Genomic DNA, 21,251 nt, shown 5'->3' on the forward strand with positions numbered 1-21,251 from the left:
ATCAGACTAAAAGATTACATGACTGTAGCAGTTGATTCAGAAAAAGCATTTGATCAAATTCAACACCCATTCATGATGAAAATCCTCACAAAAATAGGAAGAGAAGAGAATTTTGTAGACTGGATAATGAGCATTTTGCAAAAATCCTACAGCTACCATTCTACCTAATGGGGAAAGCGTGAATTCTTTCTACCTAAAATCAGTAACAAGGCAATCACAACTCATATTCGACATTGTACTGGAAGTTCTAGCCAGTGGACCATGGCAAGAAAAGGAAATAAAAGTCATGCAGATAAAGGAATAAAGCTTCCTCTATAGAAAATCATAAGGAGTGTACATACAAACACCTAAAAAAATAGACCAGGCTTGGTGGCTCGCGCCTGTAATCCCAACACTTTGGGATCTGAGGCAGGTGGATCACCTGAGGTCAGGAGTTCAAGACCAGCCTGGCCAACATGGTGAAACCCCGTCAAAAAAATACAAAACATTAGGCATGGTGGTGGTCATCTGTAGTCTCAGCTACTCAGGAGGCTGAGGCAGGAGAATCACTTGAACCTGGGAGGCGGAGGTTGCAGTGAGCCGAGATCGTGCCACTGCACTCTAGCCTGGGCAACAAGAATGAAACTCCATCTCAAAAAAAAAAAAAAAAAAAATCATATTGCCTGGTTTTAAGATGTGACCTGGGATCACCATATTGGTCTTCCCACGCCAGCTGCTCCCATGATGGTTGTGTGTTTATTTAGACCTGTGATGATGTCTCAGACAGTACATGGTTCCCTGAACTGCTGTGCAACTTCAGTGATGTATGGCATTGAGCTGGTCCATCCCTGCCAACATCCTGGCTGTCTCAGGTTACCCTGTAGAAGGAGTCAGATGGATGGTCAGTGGTGTGAATGAGTAATGTAAACAAGAACAGCGTTCTCGTCACAGAGGGCCAGCAGCATGAGCAGTGATAAGAGAGGCAGGGCCTTTTCTCCCATCTACTGACTCCAGGACTGGCCATTCCTGAGTCAGTTGACCAGACATCTGGGAAGAAGAGCTCCCAACTCCAAGGTTATTTTCCTAGGAATAGCTTTAAATGCAGCCACAGCTTGGTCTTCTGCCTTAATATGATTTGATATGTTTTGCAATTTACTGTCCTGCTGAAAGCATTCATATTATGAGGAAAAAAACCCATACAAATCATCATTAAATCTGTTATTTTTAAATGTTTGGCCTTTTTCTGTACCCTTTGGATTTAAGCATTAATTGGGTTTCCAAAGTAATTGAATAAAAATCATATCGCTTATAAAAAAAGAAAACTTTTGAGTCACAGGATATAAGATAAACATACAAAAATGAATTTTATTTCATACTAGCAATCTATACTAGCAATGAGCAAGTGGGCAATGAAATTAAAAGTATGATATCATTTACAGTCACTTAAAAAAAGATGCTAGGCCAGGCGTGGTGGTTCACACGTGTATTCCCAGCACTTTGGGAGGCTTAGGCTGGAGGATTACTTTAGTCCAGGAGTTCGAGACCAGCCTGGGCAACAAAGTGAGACCCCATCTCTACAAGAAATAAACTAGGCAAGTGTGGTGGTGTTCGCCTTTAGTCCCAGCTACTTAGGAGGCTGAGGTAGGAGGATCACTTGAGCCTAGGAGATAGAGGCTGCAGTCAGCCATGATCATGCCACTATATTCCAGCCTGGGCCACAGAGTGAGACCTTCTCTCCACAAAAAAAGATATTCAGATGTAAACCTAATAAAACATGTTAGGACTTGTATACTGAAAACCACAAAATAGTGATGAAAAAAATCAGACAAAATCTAAATAAGTGGAGAGTCATGTTTATGGATTAGAAGATTCAATATAGTAAAAATGTCTCTTCTATCCTGCTGTGGTTTGAGTGTCCCCTCCCAAACTCAGGTTAAAATGTCATTGCCATTGTGATGGCATCATGAATTAGTTAATTACTTCACTAGAGTTCTAGAAATTGTTACCCAGTCCAATGGTGTGACCGTAACACCAGAAACCTGTACTTGTCAGAGTCCTTTCTGTTGTATCTCCTCAGAGATGAAACACTTTAGATTCACAGTTGCTTACAATAGCTTTCAGGAAAGTACCAGAGTAAAACAATTAGCTGTCGTTGGATGACAAGACTTTAAATGGTCATGGTTAAATATCCGATGAGAGTTCATTATAATAATGTTGCAATTGACAAGGAAGTTTAGTTATTTCTGTGGTATATAGCATTTTAAGGTAACTAGAATTGTACTGATAACATTAGACCAGGTCTATCAGATTTCTAGGAATTGCACACAATTTCTGGAACACATTATTTGTACAAATTAACTCAAAGAAGGTTAAACATCATTTCTTATTTAACAGTGCTTCCTATGCAGATCTAACATAGTCAAATAAGTCTGACTTGTTTACTATTTCTCTTCATAATGAAACAGAATTCTCTTGAGATATTTCGGGGTGCCTCTGGAAGCTCCCAAAGTTAGCTCGAGGTCAGAAAGAATTAAGTTTAGAGTTTGATTTTGGGAAGCTAGTAAAAAATGTCAAAGGCTTAAAACACTTGATTAATAGGATTTCAGGTCACTGAAACTATAGTCACTCATTTAACCAGAGTGATAATTAAAAGTATTCAAAGGCAAATATAGAAAGTTACACAGTTATAAAAAGACCTGAGCAGTTTTAATAGAGGGGACTCTGTTTCTCTGTTTTCTTTTCTGTAAAGACAGTGTCTCACTACGACTCCCCAGGCTGGTCTTGAACTCCTGGCCTCAAGCAATCCTCCTACCTCAGCCTCCCAAAGTGCTGGTATTATTAAGGCTTATTATTTTGATAACTTATAAATAAATTCATTCAGATCTTAGCCAGCTTGACCACACGTAAAATTCCTTTTCCAAGATTTCTCTTCCACAAACCTACTACAACTTTCTTATATCCGTTCTGTTTTGGATTAAATTCTTCCTTTCTCTTACTGTGAAACAAGTCATTCTACTTTAGGGCAAAAATTAGTCTTTTTCTCTTAACAAACACACATCCAATGAATATTCATCATTTAAATTAGCAAAACCCTAAGGGTGTAAATTACCAATGGGGAGCTATTTTTGAGTAGACATAACACAAACAGAGCTAGCTACCATCAAGTTATTTCTCTGTTAGCTACTTTTACAGCATGTGTATGTTTGGCAGTCTTCACAAAAACAAGAATCCTAAAAAGTTTAATAGATGGGGTTTTTTTGTTTTACCGCTGTGCTCGGTAAACGTAAAGTAATGGATACTGGCACCCACTTGCACATTTGTTCATAGATTGAACTCAGTTCTATAATTATAAATATCAAGTGGAGGTAACATAAACTTATTTGATAGTAAATCCTGGTAGGATTTAAAAGTTGTATATCTGCATTATGTATTCTTACCCAAGTCACATGAACTTGAAAAGCATTTGTGTTGGTTTCTGTGTTGCTGAGAGAATACTTAATTTATGTGAAATGCTTATTTTTCTTTAAATCTATTAAATAGAAATCTTTTATGAATTAATTTTTGACCATACCATCTGGAGGTAGAAAAATAACTCATGGCTGGGTGCGGTAGCTCAAGCCTGTAATCCCAGCATTTTTGGAGGCTGATGCAGGCGGATCACCTGAGGTCAGAAGTTCAAGACCAGCCTGACCAACATGGAGAAACTCCATGTCTACTAAAAAAAAAAAAAAAAAATACAAAATTAGCTGGGCCTGGTGGCACATGTCTGTAATGCCAACTACTCGAGAGGCTGAAGCAGGAGAATCACTTGAACCCGGGAAGTGGAGGTTGCAGTGAGCTGAGATCGTGCCATTGCACTCCAGCCTGGGCAATGAGCAAAACTGCATCTCAAAAAAAAGAAAAAGAACACATATATGTAACATACCTACATGCACAGGCATATATAAACATACAGACAAGCAGATTTCTTAGCTTTCTTTTGAAAACTGTAGCCATGTACCAGGTACTGTAATATAAAACACACTAGTTTTATGAAACAATAGCTGAATCTAAAGTATGTTCCCAGCAGATGGAATAAATTAAGGTTACTTGCTTCGGTGGCCAAAGTGTTCTACTAGTGCTTTTGGAAATGTCTTAAGATTTTTCATTTAAACATTAAACAAAGAGTTTTCAAGCCTTGACACAAAAGCACTGTCCGTAAAAGGGAAAAGTGATACATTTAACTAACTGAAAATTTAGGTTTTGCTTTGAACATCCTATAAAAGGATGAAAGACAAGCTACGGACTGGGAGAAAATCTTTATAAAACAACATATTTGACAAAAGACGTCTCTAGAATATGTAAAGATCTTTTAAATCTCAACAGTAAAGAAAAATCCAGTTAGAAAATGGGGTGGAGATATGAACAGACATTTACCAAAGGGAATATACAAATGACAGAAATGTACATGAGAATATTTGACGTCATTAGCCATTAGGAAAATTCAAGTTGAAATTACATTGACGTCTTAATACACACCTATCAGAGTGACTAAAATTGAAAGTAGTGACAGCACCAAATGCTGCATCTCATACATTGCTGGTGGGAATATAGAATGGTATGATCACTCTGGAAAATAGTTTGGCATTATCAGAAAACTAAATATGTGCTTTCTATAATGACTCAGCAGTTGCACTCCTAGGTGTTTATCCCAGAGAACTGAAAACTATGTTCATTGCCACATCAACGTATATAGTACTTGTATTCATAATAGCACCAAACTATAAACAACCCAGATATTCTTCAGCAGATAAATGGCTAAACAAACTGTGGTATATCCATATCATAGAACATTACATAGCAATAAGAAGGAACAACTATCAGTTAGCACAGCAACTTATTTTAATCCTTAGAAATTGATGCCAGCTGAGGCCAGGCACAGATGCTCACGCCTGTAATCCCAGCACTTTGGGAGGCCGAGGCAGTCAGATCACCTGAGGTCAGGAATTTGAGATCAGCCTGGCCAACATGGTAAAACCCCATCTCTACTGAAAAAATACAAAAATTAGCCAGGTGTGGTGGTGGGTGCTTGTAATCCCAGCTACTTGGGAGGTTGAGACACGAGAATCTGTTGAATCCGGGGGGCAGAGGTTGCAGTGAGCCGAAATCGCACTGCTGGACCCTAGCCTGGGTGATAGAGCTAAACTCCATCTCAAAAAAAGAAAAAGAAAAGAAATTGATGCCAACTGAAAAAAGTCCCAAAAGATTCCATACTGTATAATTGCATTTACATAACATGTTTTAAATGATAAAATTATGGAAATGGAGACTGTTGTTTGCCAGGGGTTAAGGAGGGAATGAGCCTGGAAGGGAGTTGGGTATGGATATTAAAAGGCAACACAAGGATTCTCATGGTGGCAGAACTACTCTCTATCTTAATGATGGGGATGGGTACAGGATTTTACACGAGTGATAAAATTGCATAGAACTAAACATACCCACACGTACACATGCCCCAATGAGTAAAAGTAAAACTGAGGCAGTCTGAATAGGATCGGTGGATTGCATCAACGTCAGTATGCTGGTTGTGGTATATACTGTAGTTTTGTAAAATGTCACTATTGGGGGAAACTGGGTAAAGGGCCCGTGGTATCTCACTATGTGTATTTGGCTCTACAGTTAACTCAAAATGTTCCATTATATTAATAAAGTAAATATCTGTACATGAATCTAAGGTGCGGAATAAATCAACATCGGGGCCCATCCTGACCTGTGGGGATATACAAATGGCACAAAATGAAAAATGAGAATCAAAAATAAGAATCATGAATACAAAGATTTTAATCTAGAAAAAGACAAGAACAGATTGCCTGGTAGAGTTCTATGCCTGGACCATGTCTACCAAGGATTGCCAAAACACATGCCAAGGATGGAGATATATATATGCTATAGTATATATGCAATATATACACTGTACATATATATATATATCTCCATCCTTGGTATGCTCTTATATATATAATAAGTAATATATACACACATATATAGTGTATAGTTGGGGGAAAATGAAAATAATTAGGGCTTGAACCCCTTTGTATCCCTTTTCCTCCAAATTTAACATTTTCTTTTCAGTTTTATTTGTCTGATTGAGGTGTCGTTTTTGTGACTTTTTAGGTGGAGTGTTGCTCCTGGAAAATCCAAAAGGTGATAATAGGTTGGACCTTTTAAAGCTGAAGAGTGTTGTCACTAGCATTTTTGGTGTGAAAAATACAGAGCTGGCTGTCTTCCATGATGAAACAGGTATGTGGAAAGTAAGAGGAGCCTGTGTCCTTTGACTTGAGATGGATTGGTGAAGGTCTTAATTTGCTGTCAGTTGTACTATATAACTTTTGCATTTTTCCTGACTCTCTTGAGTCAGGGCCCAGCTCTTCAGCAGTGCCTGCCAGCAGTGTCTGTTCATGCCTTCTCATTGTATGATGTGACTGAAAACCCTGGGCTTAATGGTTCTAATCCTTCCCTGTCACCTGTTAGCCAGCTGGTGGACTTCAGCCTTCAGAGTCCTCCCTTGTGAGGTTGTTTTTGTTTTTGAGACAGGGTCTCACTCTGTCACCCATGCTGGAGTACAGTGATGCAGTCATGGCTCACTGCAGCCTCCACCTCCTGGGCTCAAGTAATTCTCCTGCCTTGACCTTCCAAGTAACTGGGACTACAGGCATGCACCACCACGCTTGGCTAATTTTATTTAATTTTTTTTTGGAGAGACCAAGTCACTGTATTGCCCAGTCTGGTCTTGAACCCAGGGCCTTAAGCAATCCCCCTGCCTTGGCCTCCCAAAGTGCTGGGATTCCAGGTGTGAGCTACCACACCCAACCGTGAGTTTTAACTTTATTAAACACAATGCCTGGATCTCACTAAATCTGGATTCTCAATAAAGCAAACATGAAAATTTTTTAAAGAATTATAGATGCATTCTCCCACTATTATGTATTGAATGTGACCTCTGGAAAAAAAAAAAAAAGATGTGTCCTAACCCCTTGTATGTCTAAATGTGACCTTTGGAAATAGGATTATCGTAGATGTAACTAGTTAGGATGAGGTCATACTGGAGTAGCGTGGGCCCCTAATCCGGTATGACAGTTGTCCTTATAAGAAGGTGGCCATATGAAGACATAGAGACACACAGAGAGAATGCCATGTGGTGACAAAGGCAGAGATTGGAGTTACACACAGCTGCAAGCCAAGAAACAACCAAGATTGCCAGGAGCCTCCAGAAGCTAGGAAGAGGCAAAAACGGATTCACCTACAGGTTTCAGAGGGAGCACATCTGCCAACACTTTAATTTCAGACTTGTGACCTCCAGAACTTTGAGACAGTAAATTTCTTTTATTTCTATTCCCTAGCCCCCTGCAGTTTGTGGGATTTTACTGTGGCAGCCTCAGAAAACTAATACTCATTTTATGAATCTGAATGCTCATTTTCAGAAACTTTTAAATAACTTAAAAGAAGAAATGCAAATGGCCGACTAAGGAACAACGGGTACATCTTAATGGTAATCAGGAACTTTCAAGGTAGTACCACAGTGAGGTACTATTAACTGCCACCAGATTGGCAAAAACTAGAAGAATCTGACAGACTCAAATGTTGTCAGGGATATTGCATAATAGGAACCCTCATTCACTGCTGGATTATGAATTGTTGGAACCACTGGAAAACTGTTTGCTATTGTATCCATTAAAGGTTGGATAGGAGAAGCAAAAGCAATGTGGGAGAAAGCAAGTAAAGGTCTACAAGAAGGTAGCAAGTTAGAGGTCTGAGAAAAATCTCTAACCGGGTTCCACCAAGGTGGTGTGTAAGTCAGGGGAAAGCTGGATCTCTGCCTAAAGTCACTGTAGGATGAGAAGTAGAGAAAAGCAAAAACAGGCTGGAGTGCACATCTCTCTGACCGCATCTGACACTGACAGTCCGGTGTCTTGCAGAAGAAACTGCTGGTGTACTTTTCCAAAGAGTTGCACACATTCCTGGCCTGGAAGTTGGAAGAGCAGAGGCAGGAGCGTGGGCTGCTCACTGTCCCACTGAACAAGTCGACAGATCCACAGCAACCTGAGAAAACCAAGGGCACGGGCCCCATGTTAGCCTGTTTAGCATAATGACTGTTACTAAACTTCTACCTTCCAAATCCTGTGTAGATTTCTCTGTGATCAAGCCATTACCCAGAACCAGGTCAGACAGAGAACCTGGGAAATAGTTTTAGCTTAGCTGCATTGACACAGGATGAAACCACCATAGTTCACCTCATTGTGATCTTGACATGTATACATGGCTCTTTAAACCATATTTAACTTCCAAATAAAGACCCTAGTAGTTTAAAAATCACACTTTCAACTCTTTCTTGTACCGCTTCAAAGACGCTAACTTCACTACCCAAAACAAGGTAGAAAGTTACCTTATCCTTCTTTGGGTGATGTTGATTTCTCTTCTAGCTGAGCCATACCTCCCCTTTTTGCTATTCTTTAACTTTACTGAGATACAAGGTTAACCTGTTAAAATATTTCGTGTTATATGGTAAGGAAATAAGAGAGTGGAAAAATAAGAATTGGCTAATATATATTAACATGTCATGCCACACTTCATTTGCTGAAAAATGAATTCTCTGGTCAGAAGCAATGCTATGTGGAGTGCTCTGTTGGTGAATAAGACATTCTCCGCATCCATGGATGGTGGGTTTGACCGAAGCATTATGGGTGACAGTGGCAAGTCCATGTCCAAAAGGAGTGTGTCCCAGTAAGACCAAATCACTGCCTTTTCCCATAATGGAAACTGCAGTATAACCAAGCTGCCATCGAGAGTCTGGCTCGTCTTTCCTGGCAATAACACTATATTGAAAGCTCAGGTAATGGTCCCCACTGTTGGTAGTTGGGATACACAGTAGCAACTGTAGGAAAATCAACCTTAAGGGATGGAAGTAATGTTGCGGAGCCCATGCCTGGGTGGCCCCTTTGTTCATCCGTCCATTGGGCAAGGGCAGAAGTGACTGGCGGCAGAGTAGGTCATGTCCACTGAATTTTTTTATTTTATTTTTTAGAGACAGGGTCTCACTCTATCACTCAGGCTGGAGTACAGTGGCTCAGTCATAGCTCAATGTAACCTCAAACTTCTGGGCTCGAGCAATCCTCCCACCTCAGCCTCCAAAGTAGCTAGGAGTACAGATACATGCCACCATGCCTGGCTACTTCTTTTCTTTTTTGTAGAGAGGAGATCTTGCTGTATTGCCCAGGCTGGTCTCAATCTTCTGGCCTCAAACAGTCCTCCCCTTTCTGCCTCCCGGAGTGCTGGGATTACAGGTGTGAGCCACTGTGCCCAGCCCCACCCATTTTAAAATTCTCATTCTGTCTGCCCATTTGAAGAGATCTGTCCACATACCTCTTGCCCTAACTTCCTTGTCACCAGTTTTCTAATTCTGTTCTTTGAGTCCCTGGCTGTTCTCATTTAGTCCAGCTATTGGCCAGTGTCCGTGAATCAGTGTAGATCTACTCCTAGCTGTTTCTCCGAGCAAAATGACCAGCCGGCTGCACTGAATGAAGTTGTGCCCATTGGTAGGATTTCCACCCATCACTATTCTTCAGGGCTACCCAGAGTCAGAACAGGGCCGTAAGACTGTAATTGTCTACTTTGGATGGTACAGCGTATTGTGCAGTAAGCCCTACGCAGCGAGCCCTAAAATGTCTTCTTTCTCTGCCAGCCGGTCCTGGAAGACTTCCTATAAGGCCACACCTGTGGTTGAGAGAAGAGACCATGTGGGCCTAGGCTGAGAATGGGCATCTAGCCACTGGTGCAGCAGGTTCCTCTGAGCCAGTGCCCCAGCCTAGTCTCATACTTGCCATTTCCACTCAATATTTGGAGGCTGCCCTGTGGGCCTGTCCTGTATCACAACCATTAGCAGTCATCTGCCTGTGCATGCATTCCCAAGCAACATTTAATGTTCTCTAAATGAAATTACGCGGCATATGTTCTGTGTATCATGCTTTTTTCCACATCTGTTCCTGCATCAAATAACATCTTCTGACTGTAATTAGCATTTTTTAATGTAAGCTTTTCGTGGTGAAGCTTGAGATTCTGATATAGGAGGAAATTTTAAGAGGAGCTGTATTATACAGAGAAAATACTAAAATAGAGAAAACAATTTGCCCTGTATTTCAGATTATGAATATTATGATGTTTATTTTACAACATTAAGATTTCCTACCATTGCATATCATTAAAGGCTGGTTTTATAGAAAAGGCAATGGCTTTTGATAAACAGAAATTAAGTGGAAAGCATTGTTGTAAAAAGATACATGATAGTTAAATAGGAAAAATTGAATGACTTCAGTTTTGAATTGTTCATTAACCCTGAAAGAATTGTTGTTGTTATTTTTAGAAATACAAAATGAAACCGACCTACTGAGTCTTAGTGGAAAAACACTTTGTGTGACTGCGGGATCGGCTCCCTCTCTGATCAGCAGTTCTAGTACTCTTCTTTGTCAGTATATCAACCTACAGCTCCTGAATGCAGAGCCACAAGGTATGTGCCTCCCCACAGCGGGCAGATTGTGGGGTGCTGGGCATTGAGGTTGTCTTTAATATTCAAATATGTGTATATCTCTAGTCGGCTTCAAAGTATTGCTTTAAAGTGTGGGCTCCCCCGCTGCTTTGGGGAGCAACCACAGGCTTTTCTTTTGGTGTGTTATAGAGACTCTCATCCATCTGGCATGGTTAGGAAATGAAAAAATTGGTTAGGTAAAAATGATAATTAAATTGTTTGAGTGCCAGAACATTTTAATCTCTAATTTTACTTTCTTTTCTGCAGAAAATGTTCTGAAAACTTGTATACTTTCCTGATATTTTAGGATCCTCGTTGTGCACATTTGTACTGAAGTCTTCGGGCTCCTCACTTGACTGTGTACTGAGTATCTGCCCCACAAGCTGCTGGGCTTTTATCTAAGTTTTGTTTTTGTTTTTCTTTTTCTTTTTCCCCTTCCCCTTCACCTCTATGAAATATTCAGAGCTGTGTCTGCATGGACCACATCTCCAGCGGTCACACTCATCCTCCTGGACCCGCTGCTGGCCTCAGCACTGCCTGTTAGAGCTGTCCGCAGTGGCCACCTCTATTGGAGATGGAGGGTGAACTCTCGAGATTTAATCCAGTTTGTTCTTTCTTCCTTAGAGTGTTTAATGGGGACAGTGGGCACTCTCCTGCTTGAAAACCCGCTTGGGCAGAATGGACTCACCCACCAAGGTCTTCTGTATGAAGCAGCCAAGGTGTTTGGCCTTCGGAGCAGGAAGCTAAAGCTGTTTCTGAATGAGACCCAAACGCAAGGTAAGGAGATTATGGACCGTAAGTTTTTTGTTTTTGTTGAAAGTAGATTTTGATGCCATTAACCATTTGTAGCATATACGTGTAAGATAGTACTATTGTAATCTTGTTTTGTTATTCTTTCCCCAGAAATTTACCATAATATAATTTTCTTTCCTTTCCATTTTTTTTGAGACTGAGTCTCACTTTGTCTCCCAGGAGTGCAGTGGCACAATCTTGGCTTACTACAACCTCCACCTCCCGGGTTCAGGCCCGGGGCTTCAACCCAGCAACGGGGATTCTCCTGCCTCAGCCTCCCGAGTAGCTGGGAATACAGGCGCCCGCCGCCACGCCTGGCTCATTTTTGTATTGTTAGTAGAGATGGAGTTTCACCATGTTGGCCAGGCTGATCTCAAACTCCTGACCTCAGGTGATCTGCTTGCCTCGGCCTCCCAAAGTGCTGGGATTATAGGCGTGAGCCATGGCGCCCAGTCAATAATATAATTTTTTAATAGCAATTAAAAGGATAATTACTTTTTGCTAAATCTAAAAACTACATGTGTATGTTATTAAAAATACATGCTTCTAGGTAAATTAGCATGTTTGCTGACCCTAAAACTGTTCTTTTTCCCGAAAGTCAAAATTATCACAGGGTTGTAAAATAGCCTGAAGGAAACTTACAGCTGACATTATACCTCCCTTTATAAAGGGAGTTTATAAAACATGCTTACCTGCATTTTCTCCTTGAGACACATAACTGTGAAGAGCTAGGTCATCAGTTGACATATTCCACATTCTATTATCTAGAAAATAGAAATTAAGGATGGCGACTTGCACTTGCTGGTGTCAGGTAGCGTATTTTCTCCTCCTCCCGTTCTCCCACTTAGCACTATTCACTTCAGAGATTTCAGCTTCTGTGGCTGCTCTGTCAGCTTCTCTGTTGACATCCTTAGCCTACCCTCTGAGTTTCGTTCTGTAATCCTGCTACACATCAAACGTCTTCACTTTAATATTGCTGCCACTGCAATCACTTCCCCCGACAGCTTCCCTTTGTGGGATCTGCTTTTTTCTGTTTATACCCATTCTTGACATCTCAACTCAAAACTTTTACCATCCCATCCTTTTATTTGTGACACCTGATAGCCTGGGATTTATTGGGCTTTCTGCATCAGTATTTGTGTCTTTTGGCACTTGTGGAAAATTGCCAGACATCTTGTCCAACTTACCTCTTATTCATTCTCTCTAGTGTTCTCTCCTTCTAACACCTTGTTTAGACATGTTTTAGATGGACTTGCTCACTCTATCCTGCCTCTTATTCTCTTTTCCTATTTCCCCTCCTTTTGTCCTTATATGCTACATTCTGGATAATTTTGGCTTTTTTATCTTACCCTTGTTCTTCTGCAGGTGAGGTGCGTCTTTTCTCTGTTTCCGGAAGATTTTCCCTTTGTCTTTTACTTTCTGCAGTTTAACTGTGATTTCCCTAGGTGTACATTTTTTGGTATAAGGCAGTCTTTATTTCTGTTACAGTGTTTTGAATTTTTTTTTTTTTTTAGACTTGGTCTTATTCTGTCATGCAGGCTGGAGTGCAGTGGCTCAATCACAGCTCACTGCAGCCTCAAACTCCTGGGCTCCAGCAATCCTCCCACCTCAGCCTTCCTAGCTAGGGCTATAGGCACGTGCCACCATGCCCAGCTAATTTTAAAATTTTTTTGTAGGGATAAGGCCTCTCTATAAGGTCCAGGCTGATCGTTTTTGAACTCCTGGCTTCAAGTGATCCTCCCACCTTGGCCTCCCAAAGTGTTGGGATTACAAGCATGAACCACCACACCCCTGCCTCCTGATTTCTACCATTTTCTTTTTTTTTTTTTTTTTTTTTTTTTGAGACAAGAGTTTTACTCTTGTTGCCCAGGCTGCAGTGCAGTGGCACGATCCCAGCTCATTGTAACCTCTACCTCCTGGGTTCAAGTGATTCTCCTGCCTCAGCCTCCCGAGTAGCTGGAATTACAGGCATGTGCCACCATGTGCAGCTAATTTTTGTAATTTTAGTAGGCACAGGGTTTCACCATGTTGGCCAGGCTGGTCTCGAACTCCTGGCTTCCCAAAGTGCTGGGATTACAGGCGTGAGCCACCACACCCAGCCCGTTCTGTTCTTTCTTAGAGTTTCCATCTTTCTATTTACATTGCCCATCTGCTTTGCTTGTTCTGTTATGTTTCTGTTGAAGCCCAGTTTTAAGAAGCATATGTCTAGTTCCTTGGAGACACTGTCAACCCAGACCCACTTTAAACTAAATTATTTTGGACCATAGGGAGAATGTTAAGAAAGCTGTGACTGACTGGGTAGGCGTGGTGGTTCACTCCTGTAATCCCAGCACTTTGGGAGGCTGAGGTGGGCGGAGTTCAAGACCAGCCTGGCCACTGCACTCCAGCCTGGATGACAAGAGTTAAACTCCGTCTCAAAAAAAAAAAAAGCTATGACTTTCCCAGTCATACACAAAGGCCAGGAGTTCTGATGGAGACAGGATCTGTATGTCCCTACTGCAAAACAAAGCTAAGTGAGGCGGTTCTCTCTGTATGGTGTCTGTGGCTGCTGCAACACATTTCCACAAACGGGGTGGCTCAAGTCAGCAGGTTTGTTTTCTCACAGCCTTGGAGGCCAGACACTGAAATGAGGCTGTCAGAAAGGCCACAGTCTCTCCGAAGTCTCTGCGGGAGAATTCCTTATTCTTCTAGCTTCTGGTGGCTCCAGGCATCCCTTAAATTGTGGCCACATCACTTCAGTCTCTGACTCTGTGGTCACGTTGCCTCCTTCTCTTCTGTTTCCTCTTTTTCCAAATAAAGTTACATTCACAGCTCCTGGGAATTTAGAACCTGGGCGTATCTTTGAAAGGCCATTATTAACCGATTACATTCTCTTCACTTTTTCTCTTGTGGTGAAGGCACTTACTCAGACCGACCCTTTTGCTGGAAGTTCCAGTTTCTTCAGCAGAGATTTGTTGGACTTCCCAGTGTGTATACACCGGAGGCGTTTCTTTCCCTGCTTTCCTAGCTCTTTAGTGCCCAAAGCATTAGGCCACCAGACCCCATGGGAGTCATTATTTTTGGCCTGTGGAATTCTCCCATTTTCTTCCTGTGCAGCTATTTTTTTTTTTAATTTAGTTGCATATCATACTTGTAAATTTTCTGTCATAATGTTAAATACTAAAGCTCTGTTTCTTCTTGGGTTCCTCCTTCCCTCCCTGGGTTTATTTTCAGTGACTCTCCTTGGTCGTTTTCCCTCTCATCTAGTTTCGGGCCTCATCGTCCATCAAAGTCACGAGTCTGCAGGCTGTACTCTTCCGCCGGAGCTGTCTTCATGAACATTCCTGCCTCGATTTTGTTCCTTCGCTTAGAGCCCCCAAAGCTCCGTATTCTCTTATGCTTCAGAATCTTCCCGTCCACCCAAGATCCTTCCTGCTCTGGTGATTCTGTCCTTTCCTGTCTTGCTAATTCTGTCCATGAGTCTTTCACTCTATCAAAGGCTTTTTTCACTCTCCCTCGAACACACTTGGCTCTTTCATTGTGGTATGGTAGTAGATCATCTAATAATGTAGCTTTCTATTCTTATAAGCTTATATAAAACTTTAGAGATAATTCATAACTCTTTTCTTGTCTCTCAGATCCATTGGTCACCAAGTACTGTTGTGCAGTGGAGCTGAAGATGACATTTGTCTCTCACTTGTTCTTGCAAGTAAATGCAGTGGCATGATTGAAGCTGGTCAGGGGTAGAATCGTGTCTGTGTGAATTATGTATTTATAATACTACCTGCAATTCACATAACCTTTCTGTATTCTCTGCTGCCTTTCTGTGAAATTCTCTTTACTTTGTGATGTTAGCTAGGCAAAAGTTTAGTAGGTGACAGCTTTTAAAGGTTTAGTGATTTACCTAAGATTACCACAAAGATGGAACTTTTTCTAATTCAGTATCTTTCCAATCTAGTGTCTGTAGCTTTATTTTCATTATGCCTTTTCTCTCAGAATTGTCTTTCATAAAGTATCAGTAACTTGATAAATTAGAAGAGCCACAAAATGTTGACCATTTTAGAAACTCTTAAATGTCTTCTTGCTTGCTCCACTAAACTCTAAACATCATCTCCAGGTCCTGTGATTATCGATTAAGGAAGTAGCTTTGAGAGTGTTCTCACATCTGGGATTGCCTGCTAGGTAGGAGAAGAGCTATTTTTAAAGAAAGCTCATCTGTTTGCTTTAAATTCAGATCTGACTAGAAGCAAAATGCTCCACAGTAGGCAGATAACTTTAAATTTTCTCTTTTCTTTGTTTTCTTTTTGAGTGGTATATTCACTGTGTTTTAATCAATTGCATTTGGGTTATATTTTTGGATGCTCAGAGTTTTCCTTATTGGCCATATTGGATCATGTATTCTTTAACATGATCCTTTGTCTTTGGTAAATTCTTGCTTTCTCACATAGCAAACATGTCCTAGGCTTATTATGTACTCTTATTTCTCCAGACATAGAAAATAGCTGTTCTTCAAATTATAGAGAATCATATTTTGAAACCACATATCTGGGATACTGAGTTGGCACAGCTTCTGGGCTTTTCTTGTAGACATAGGAAGTATCTGTTTATGAAGAAAAATAACCATCTTGGTAGTACCCAGAGTTAGCCAAACTGTGAAGTGATGGCATAGTCCTCCAGAAGGCTCCAGGAGTCTGTCCAAAATCTGACTCCACCTGCACAGAGTTAGGGTTCTATGAACTCAGTAAAGGATCCACATCAGACCCCCATCACTGCTGGCACCAACTGCAAGTTCCAGGGATTTTCCTAAACCACTCTCAGGTTCAGTAACCTGCTGGGAGGACTCAGACTCACGGAAAGGTATTACACTCATGGTTTGAATTAGGGGAGGGAAAGGATACACATTAGAACCAGTGAGAGCAAGGGAGAGATACCCCTGGAGTCATGGATAATGTTTCTTTCTCCCATCCCTTAATCTGACAACCAGAGACTGTAGTACCAACCAGGGAAGCTCACTTGAGCCTTGGTGTCAGTTTCTTTTGAGGTTTCATTCTCTAGGCATGATTGCTGTCTTTCTCAGCTGATAATACCATGCGACCCAGCGTCCTCATCCTAAATCGTATACTTTGTCTTTCTGTCGTGGCCAACACTACACTGAATCACCTCATTAGCAACAACTGTCAGGTTTGGTGAATGTGCCCACCATGAGAAACAAAGACTCCTACTAAGAAATTCCAAGGATTTAGAGATTCCACTCAGGAGCTGGGGCAAAGGGCAGAACTCTTAGGTTAAGGCCAAATTCCTTACTACACAGCAGTTAACTTTTTTTTAAATATTCACCCCCAATAGGTAAAATACTGATTTTTTTTCAACTTTTTCTTTCCATTCTAGAAATTACAGAAGACATCCCCGTGAAGACTTTGAATATGAAGACTGTGTATGTTTCTGTATTACCAACAACAGCAGACTTCTAGCATGCCCTTTCAGTGTTGTTCAGTCAGCCTTTCCCTGATTGCACATAGACACACACATGAACACACTGAAGATGTTTCCTTCAGGTGCATGTAAAATATGCTGCTTGGATTGAAATACAAATGGGATTGATGAGTTAAGTAACTTGAGACCTCACAGTAATCTTCACACTTAACCTTAGACACCTATGCAGTCATGTTGGGAGCAGGTTACAGTGTTACCTCAGCACCACAGTTTATTTCTATACTTGAGTTCTTCAGTATAGAAGGTAGAAGTGATTTAAATGGCATAGTATATATATCATTTTCTGGCCTCTTAAAATTTGAGACCTCTTGATGAAATGGACATATTATATATTTCTGCCACCTGGATTTTCCTGGATTATTTGATGGAATATTTTAAGTTTCAGTAAATCAGAACAATAAACAAACTCAGATATAAATGTGTTGAAAGTAATTCATTCTCCCACAGATAGATGAAACTTGAAATGTGTCATCTTTGAAGAACGTAAAAACTTCACAGTGGTTTCTGTGTTAAGACAGTGGACTAGATATCTAATAAAACTTCTTCCCAAAATTCTGGGTGATCATTTGAGTCCTCAAAGAAGCAGATGACATGACAAAGTTAGATGTGCAAGAATTTATTAGAGGAAACACAACTGGAGGATAAACCAGAGATGGAGCCAGGCGTAGGTCGAGAGAGCCTTCAGACTCCAGTGTGGGTCTGACACCTGTAACAAGAGAAAACAAAGATTGATTAGCAAAAACTCAGACTGCAGTGCAACTCTAAGACAAAGTCGGTCAGGCCAATGGAGAGTTCCCAGGCAAGGATTCCTTTTAGTAGAGTTCAGAATTGGGTAGAAATAGCCTGGCTTTGTTCCGCTGACTTCCTCAAGTCAGTGTCTCGAGACCAAGGGGAGCGTGGCCTTTGCACAAATGCCCTGATGGATCTGAAAGTACCAACTGCACTCTTCACATCAGATAACTTTGAAGGGAGATCTGAATGGTGCATCCCTATGGCTGCTACAGCAGATGCATTCACACAAAAACCCACAAGTTGGAGAAAATAGAGGAAACAACCAGAATTTGGGGAGTTGGAAAGCAGATAGATGGTGTTAACTAACTTGGTAGACCCAGGAAACCCCAATTCTAAATCAATGGAGAAACTAATAAACTTATTTACATTTCAGAATTCACAGCACCAGTTACCACTGGGATGAAAGGTGGAAGAGGCCTAGAAATAGGGAAGATCACATCAACACTGGGAAGCCTTATGGCTTCTCCCATTTCCATGTTGCTAAGCAACTCTCTTTATTCCCACCCCCAACCCCACCCCGCCACAGTTGGCATCTGGAAGGTACAAAGGGACTGGTTGGTAGAAGTCAGAGTGAATGGAAGGCGAGTACTTCTAAGCCTGGAGGATTCCTAAAACCAACCCTCAGGTTAGATAATTTGCTAGAAGGACTCACAGAACTCAATGAAAGCTTTGTATTCATGGTTACAGTTAATGACAGGGAAATGTTAAAGATCAAAATCAGCCAAAGGAAGAGGAGAGGGCAGAGCCCAGGAGAAGTACCAAAGACAGCTGAAGTCAGAAAGCATTACTCTACTGGCATCAATGTGTGACAGTATGCACAGAGCATTGCCAGCTAGGGAAGTTCACCCAAGCCTTGGAACCCAGAGTGTTTATTGAGGGTGCTTTACATATCCATGATTGATTGTCCATGTGGTTAATCAGTCTCTAGGTCAGCTGATAGTGCATGACCCAAAACCTCCACCCTGAATCACGTTGGTATTTTTGATGTGTTATACCCCACCACTATAAGACCATATAGATTTGTCCCACCCCAGCCATAAATCGTATTGTCAAGGCTATTCAGTATGACCCAGGATCCCCAGGTAAACAAAGGCATTCCTATGTAGCATAACATCCCAAGGGCAAGGCCAAATTTCTTTACACACAGTACTGTACTGGAAACAAGATTAAGTGGCTTTATATATACTGTCCACTATACCAAAGAAGAATATAAAAGATTGACACCTAGTATTGCCTGGGAAAAAGGCTCACTCTGAACAATGAACTTTGAAGTTGAGAAGTCCCACCCATACTCAGGTCAGTGTTTAGCCCCCAATCTCTTATTCAGGAGACTCCCATCTAGAATTACCAGAGATGTAGTGAAAGCCTCTAATCCAAAACCAAAAGAGAAAACCAAAGCAACTTTGAGGAATCAAACGATACAGTGAGAAGAACATTCCCCCTGCCAAATGTGTTAGTATCCTAAGAGTTACAAGATACTACATCTATAAAATAACAATGCTACAAAACATGAAAATCTCAAGAGGAGAAAAAACATGTTCCTGTTAATATAAGACAATATAAATGGAAAAAAAAATCATTGGAAAATAGTGTTGAAATTTTCCAAATGCTAGATAGATTAAATATATAAGGTGGGAGAAAAGAGATATTGTACATAAGTTAGAGTCCAGGAGTTCAGTATCCAAATTGTAGGAATTCCAGAAAGAAGAAAAATAAGGTCACAAAATTATAATTAATGTAAACAAATTTTGCAGAACTTACAGCCAGAGTGAAAGATACCTTCAAATGTCTAGCACAATGCATGAAAATAGACTCACTTCCAAGGCACATAACAGAAATTTCAGAACATAAAGAGAAGACTACGTTTCTAGAAAGAAAAAAGCAAAAGGGATATAGAAAAGATTAGCAATTAGTAAGGATTTTTCTTTTCAACCTCTGGGAGCACAGAACAATTTAGTAAGGATTTGATTTCTCAGCAACACAGCAAGAAGAGAATCTCCCCAATTCTTCGGGGAAAGTTTTCTAACTATATTCTACACAACCAAATTATCAAACAAATATGAAGTTAAAGACATTTTCAGACATGAATTAGGTCTTAAAATTATCTCCCATGTACTCTTAGGGAGTTACTGGGTCTTGTGCTCTACCAAGTGGCAGCAACCCCACTGAGATCGTGGTTCCTAAAGCAATTTTCCCGTGAAGGGAACTAGGTTTCCCTGGGAAAAATCGCTGATTCTAGAGCTGGAGCTGGGAATGTACGAGATGAGTCTGGAACATCTTGTAGTAACAAAGTAAAGTGATGAAAAAACAGTGGTGAGTGACATCAGCAAGATGGCAAAATGTTAATAGCCCTGCCGAGCGTGGTGGCTCACACCTGTAATCCCATCTCTTTGGGAGACTGAGGTGGCGGATCACGAGGTCAGGAGTTTGAGACTAGCCTGGCCAACATGGTGAAACCCCATTTCTACTAAAAATACAAAAATTAGCCGAGCATGGTGTCACATTCCTGTAATCCCAGCTACTCAGGAGGCTGAGGCAAGAGAATCGCTTGAACCCAGGAAGCGGAGGTTGCAGTGAGCTGCGGTTGCACCACTGCACTCCAGCCTGGGCGACAAAGCAAGATTCCGTCTCAAAAACTAAAAACTAAAAAAAATAAGCCCCAGACCCTCATTCTCCCATAGAGACACTGACTTAACACTATATGGACCAAATTGCCTTTCTGAGAACTTTTCAGAAATGAGTTAAAAAGTTGCAATACCCCAGGTGAACGTAGAAGCAAGAAGAGCTGATTTGAAGCAGGTGAGAAAGTCCATTACGTTTGCATACCATAGGTTCTCCCAGTACCACGCACAGTGCGGCACAATCTGGAAGTATCTCCCACTTGCACCTTCTTTCTCAAGAGGGAAAGAGTAGAGTGGAATGTATGTCCCATGTTCTGGCTTATAGTGGGGCTGACCACAGGACGGATTTCTGTTCATGTGACTCGGAGCACTGACAGGAACAGTGTCGTACTTTGGATGACTGGGGGCTGCTGAGAACAAATGTGAGAGGTATAGCCTTGTTACAGCACTGCAGGAGCTAGTATCATAAACAGATACCAAGGGGAGCAAGAAATTATGAGTTCCTTAAAAAGAAACAGGGGCAAACCTCTTCAGGAAATTACACAAACCCAGAGAAGTTACATCCCTAGAAAAGATTCAAGAGGTCCCCAAGATCTCCAGCTAAACTAATGGGTTGATGCTGTTCCTTTTCACAAAGCCAGTCTATAAAGGCTAAGAGAGATGACTGTTTTTTCAGATGCCCAAATCTCAACGAAAGATGAGCAGGTGGCCGGACACAATGACTCATGCCTGTAATCCCAGCACTTTGGGAGACCAAGGCAGGAGGATCACTTGAGTCCAGGAGTTTTAAGACCAGCACTGTCACGGTTTGCTACAAAATTAAACAGCATTAGCACAAAACAAACACAACATTCTTTTGTCTCTTTTCTAGGCAGCAGGCTTTATTTTGTGTGCTTTGGGTCTATTCTGTCAGGAGAAGGGTGCCTAGTGTCAAATCCTGCAAGGCCTGAGGTGGGGGCCTCTCAGGTGACCTTAGGCCTCCCAGGTGACCTCAGATCTCTCAGGTGAGGTCTGTCCTCCCAGGTGACCTCTGCCCT

The 21,251-nt window shown here is 41.2% G+C and overlaps 1 protein-coding gene across 2 annotated transcripts in view; it reads left to right on the plus strand.

Moving 5' to 3' along the window:
- The window catches only part of IARS1 (isoleucyl-tRNA synthetase 1), a 74,959-nt gene extending 57,740 nt beyond the window's left edge, over positions 1 to 17,219 (plus strand). For both annotated transcript variants that reach the window (XM_011771201.2, XM_011771202.2), the window contains exons 31-34: positions 6,133 to 6,258; positions 10,376 to 10,519; positions 11,162 to 11,314; positions 16,697 to 17,219. In XM_011771201.2, the coding sequence (XP_011769503.2) occupies positions 6,133 to 6,258; positions 10,376 to 10,519; positions 11,162 to 11,314; positions 16,697 to 16,779 (506 nt within the window). In that variant the 3' untranslated portion in view covers positions 16,780 to 17,219. The remainder of the gene's footprint in view (positions 1 to 6,132; positions 6,259 to 10,375; positions 10,520 to 11,161; positions 11,315 to 16,696) is intronic.
- Positions 17,220 to 21,251: the final 4,032 nt, after the last annotated feature.

The sequence above is a fragment of the Macaca nemestrina genome, chromosome 14, assembly GCF_043159975.1.
Source record: "Macaca nemestrina isolate mMacNem1 chromosome 14, mMacNem.hap1, whole genome shotgun sequence".
Lineage (NCBI taxonomy): Eukaryota > Metazoa > Chordata > Mammalia > Primates > Cercopithecidae > Macaca > Macaca nemestrina.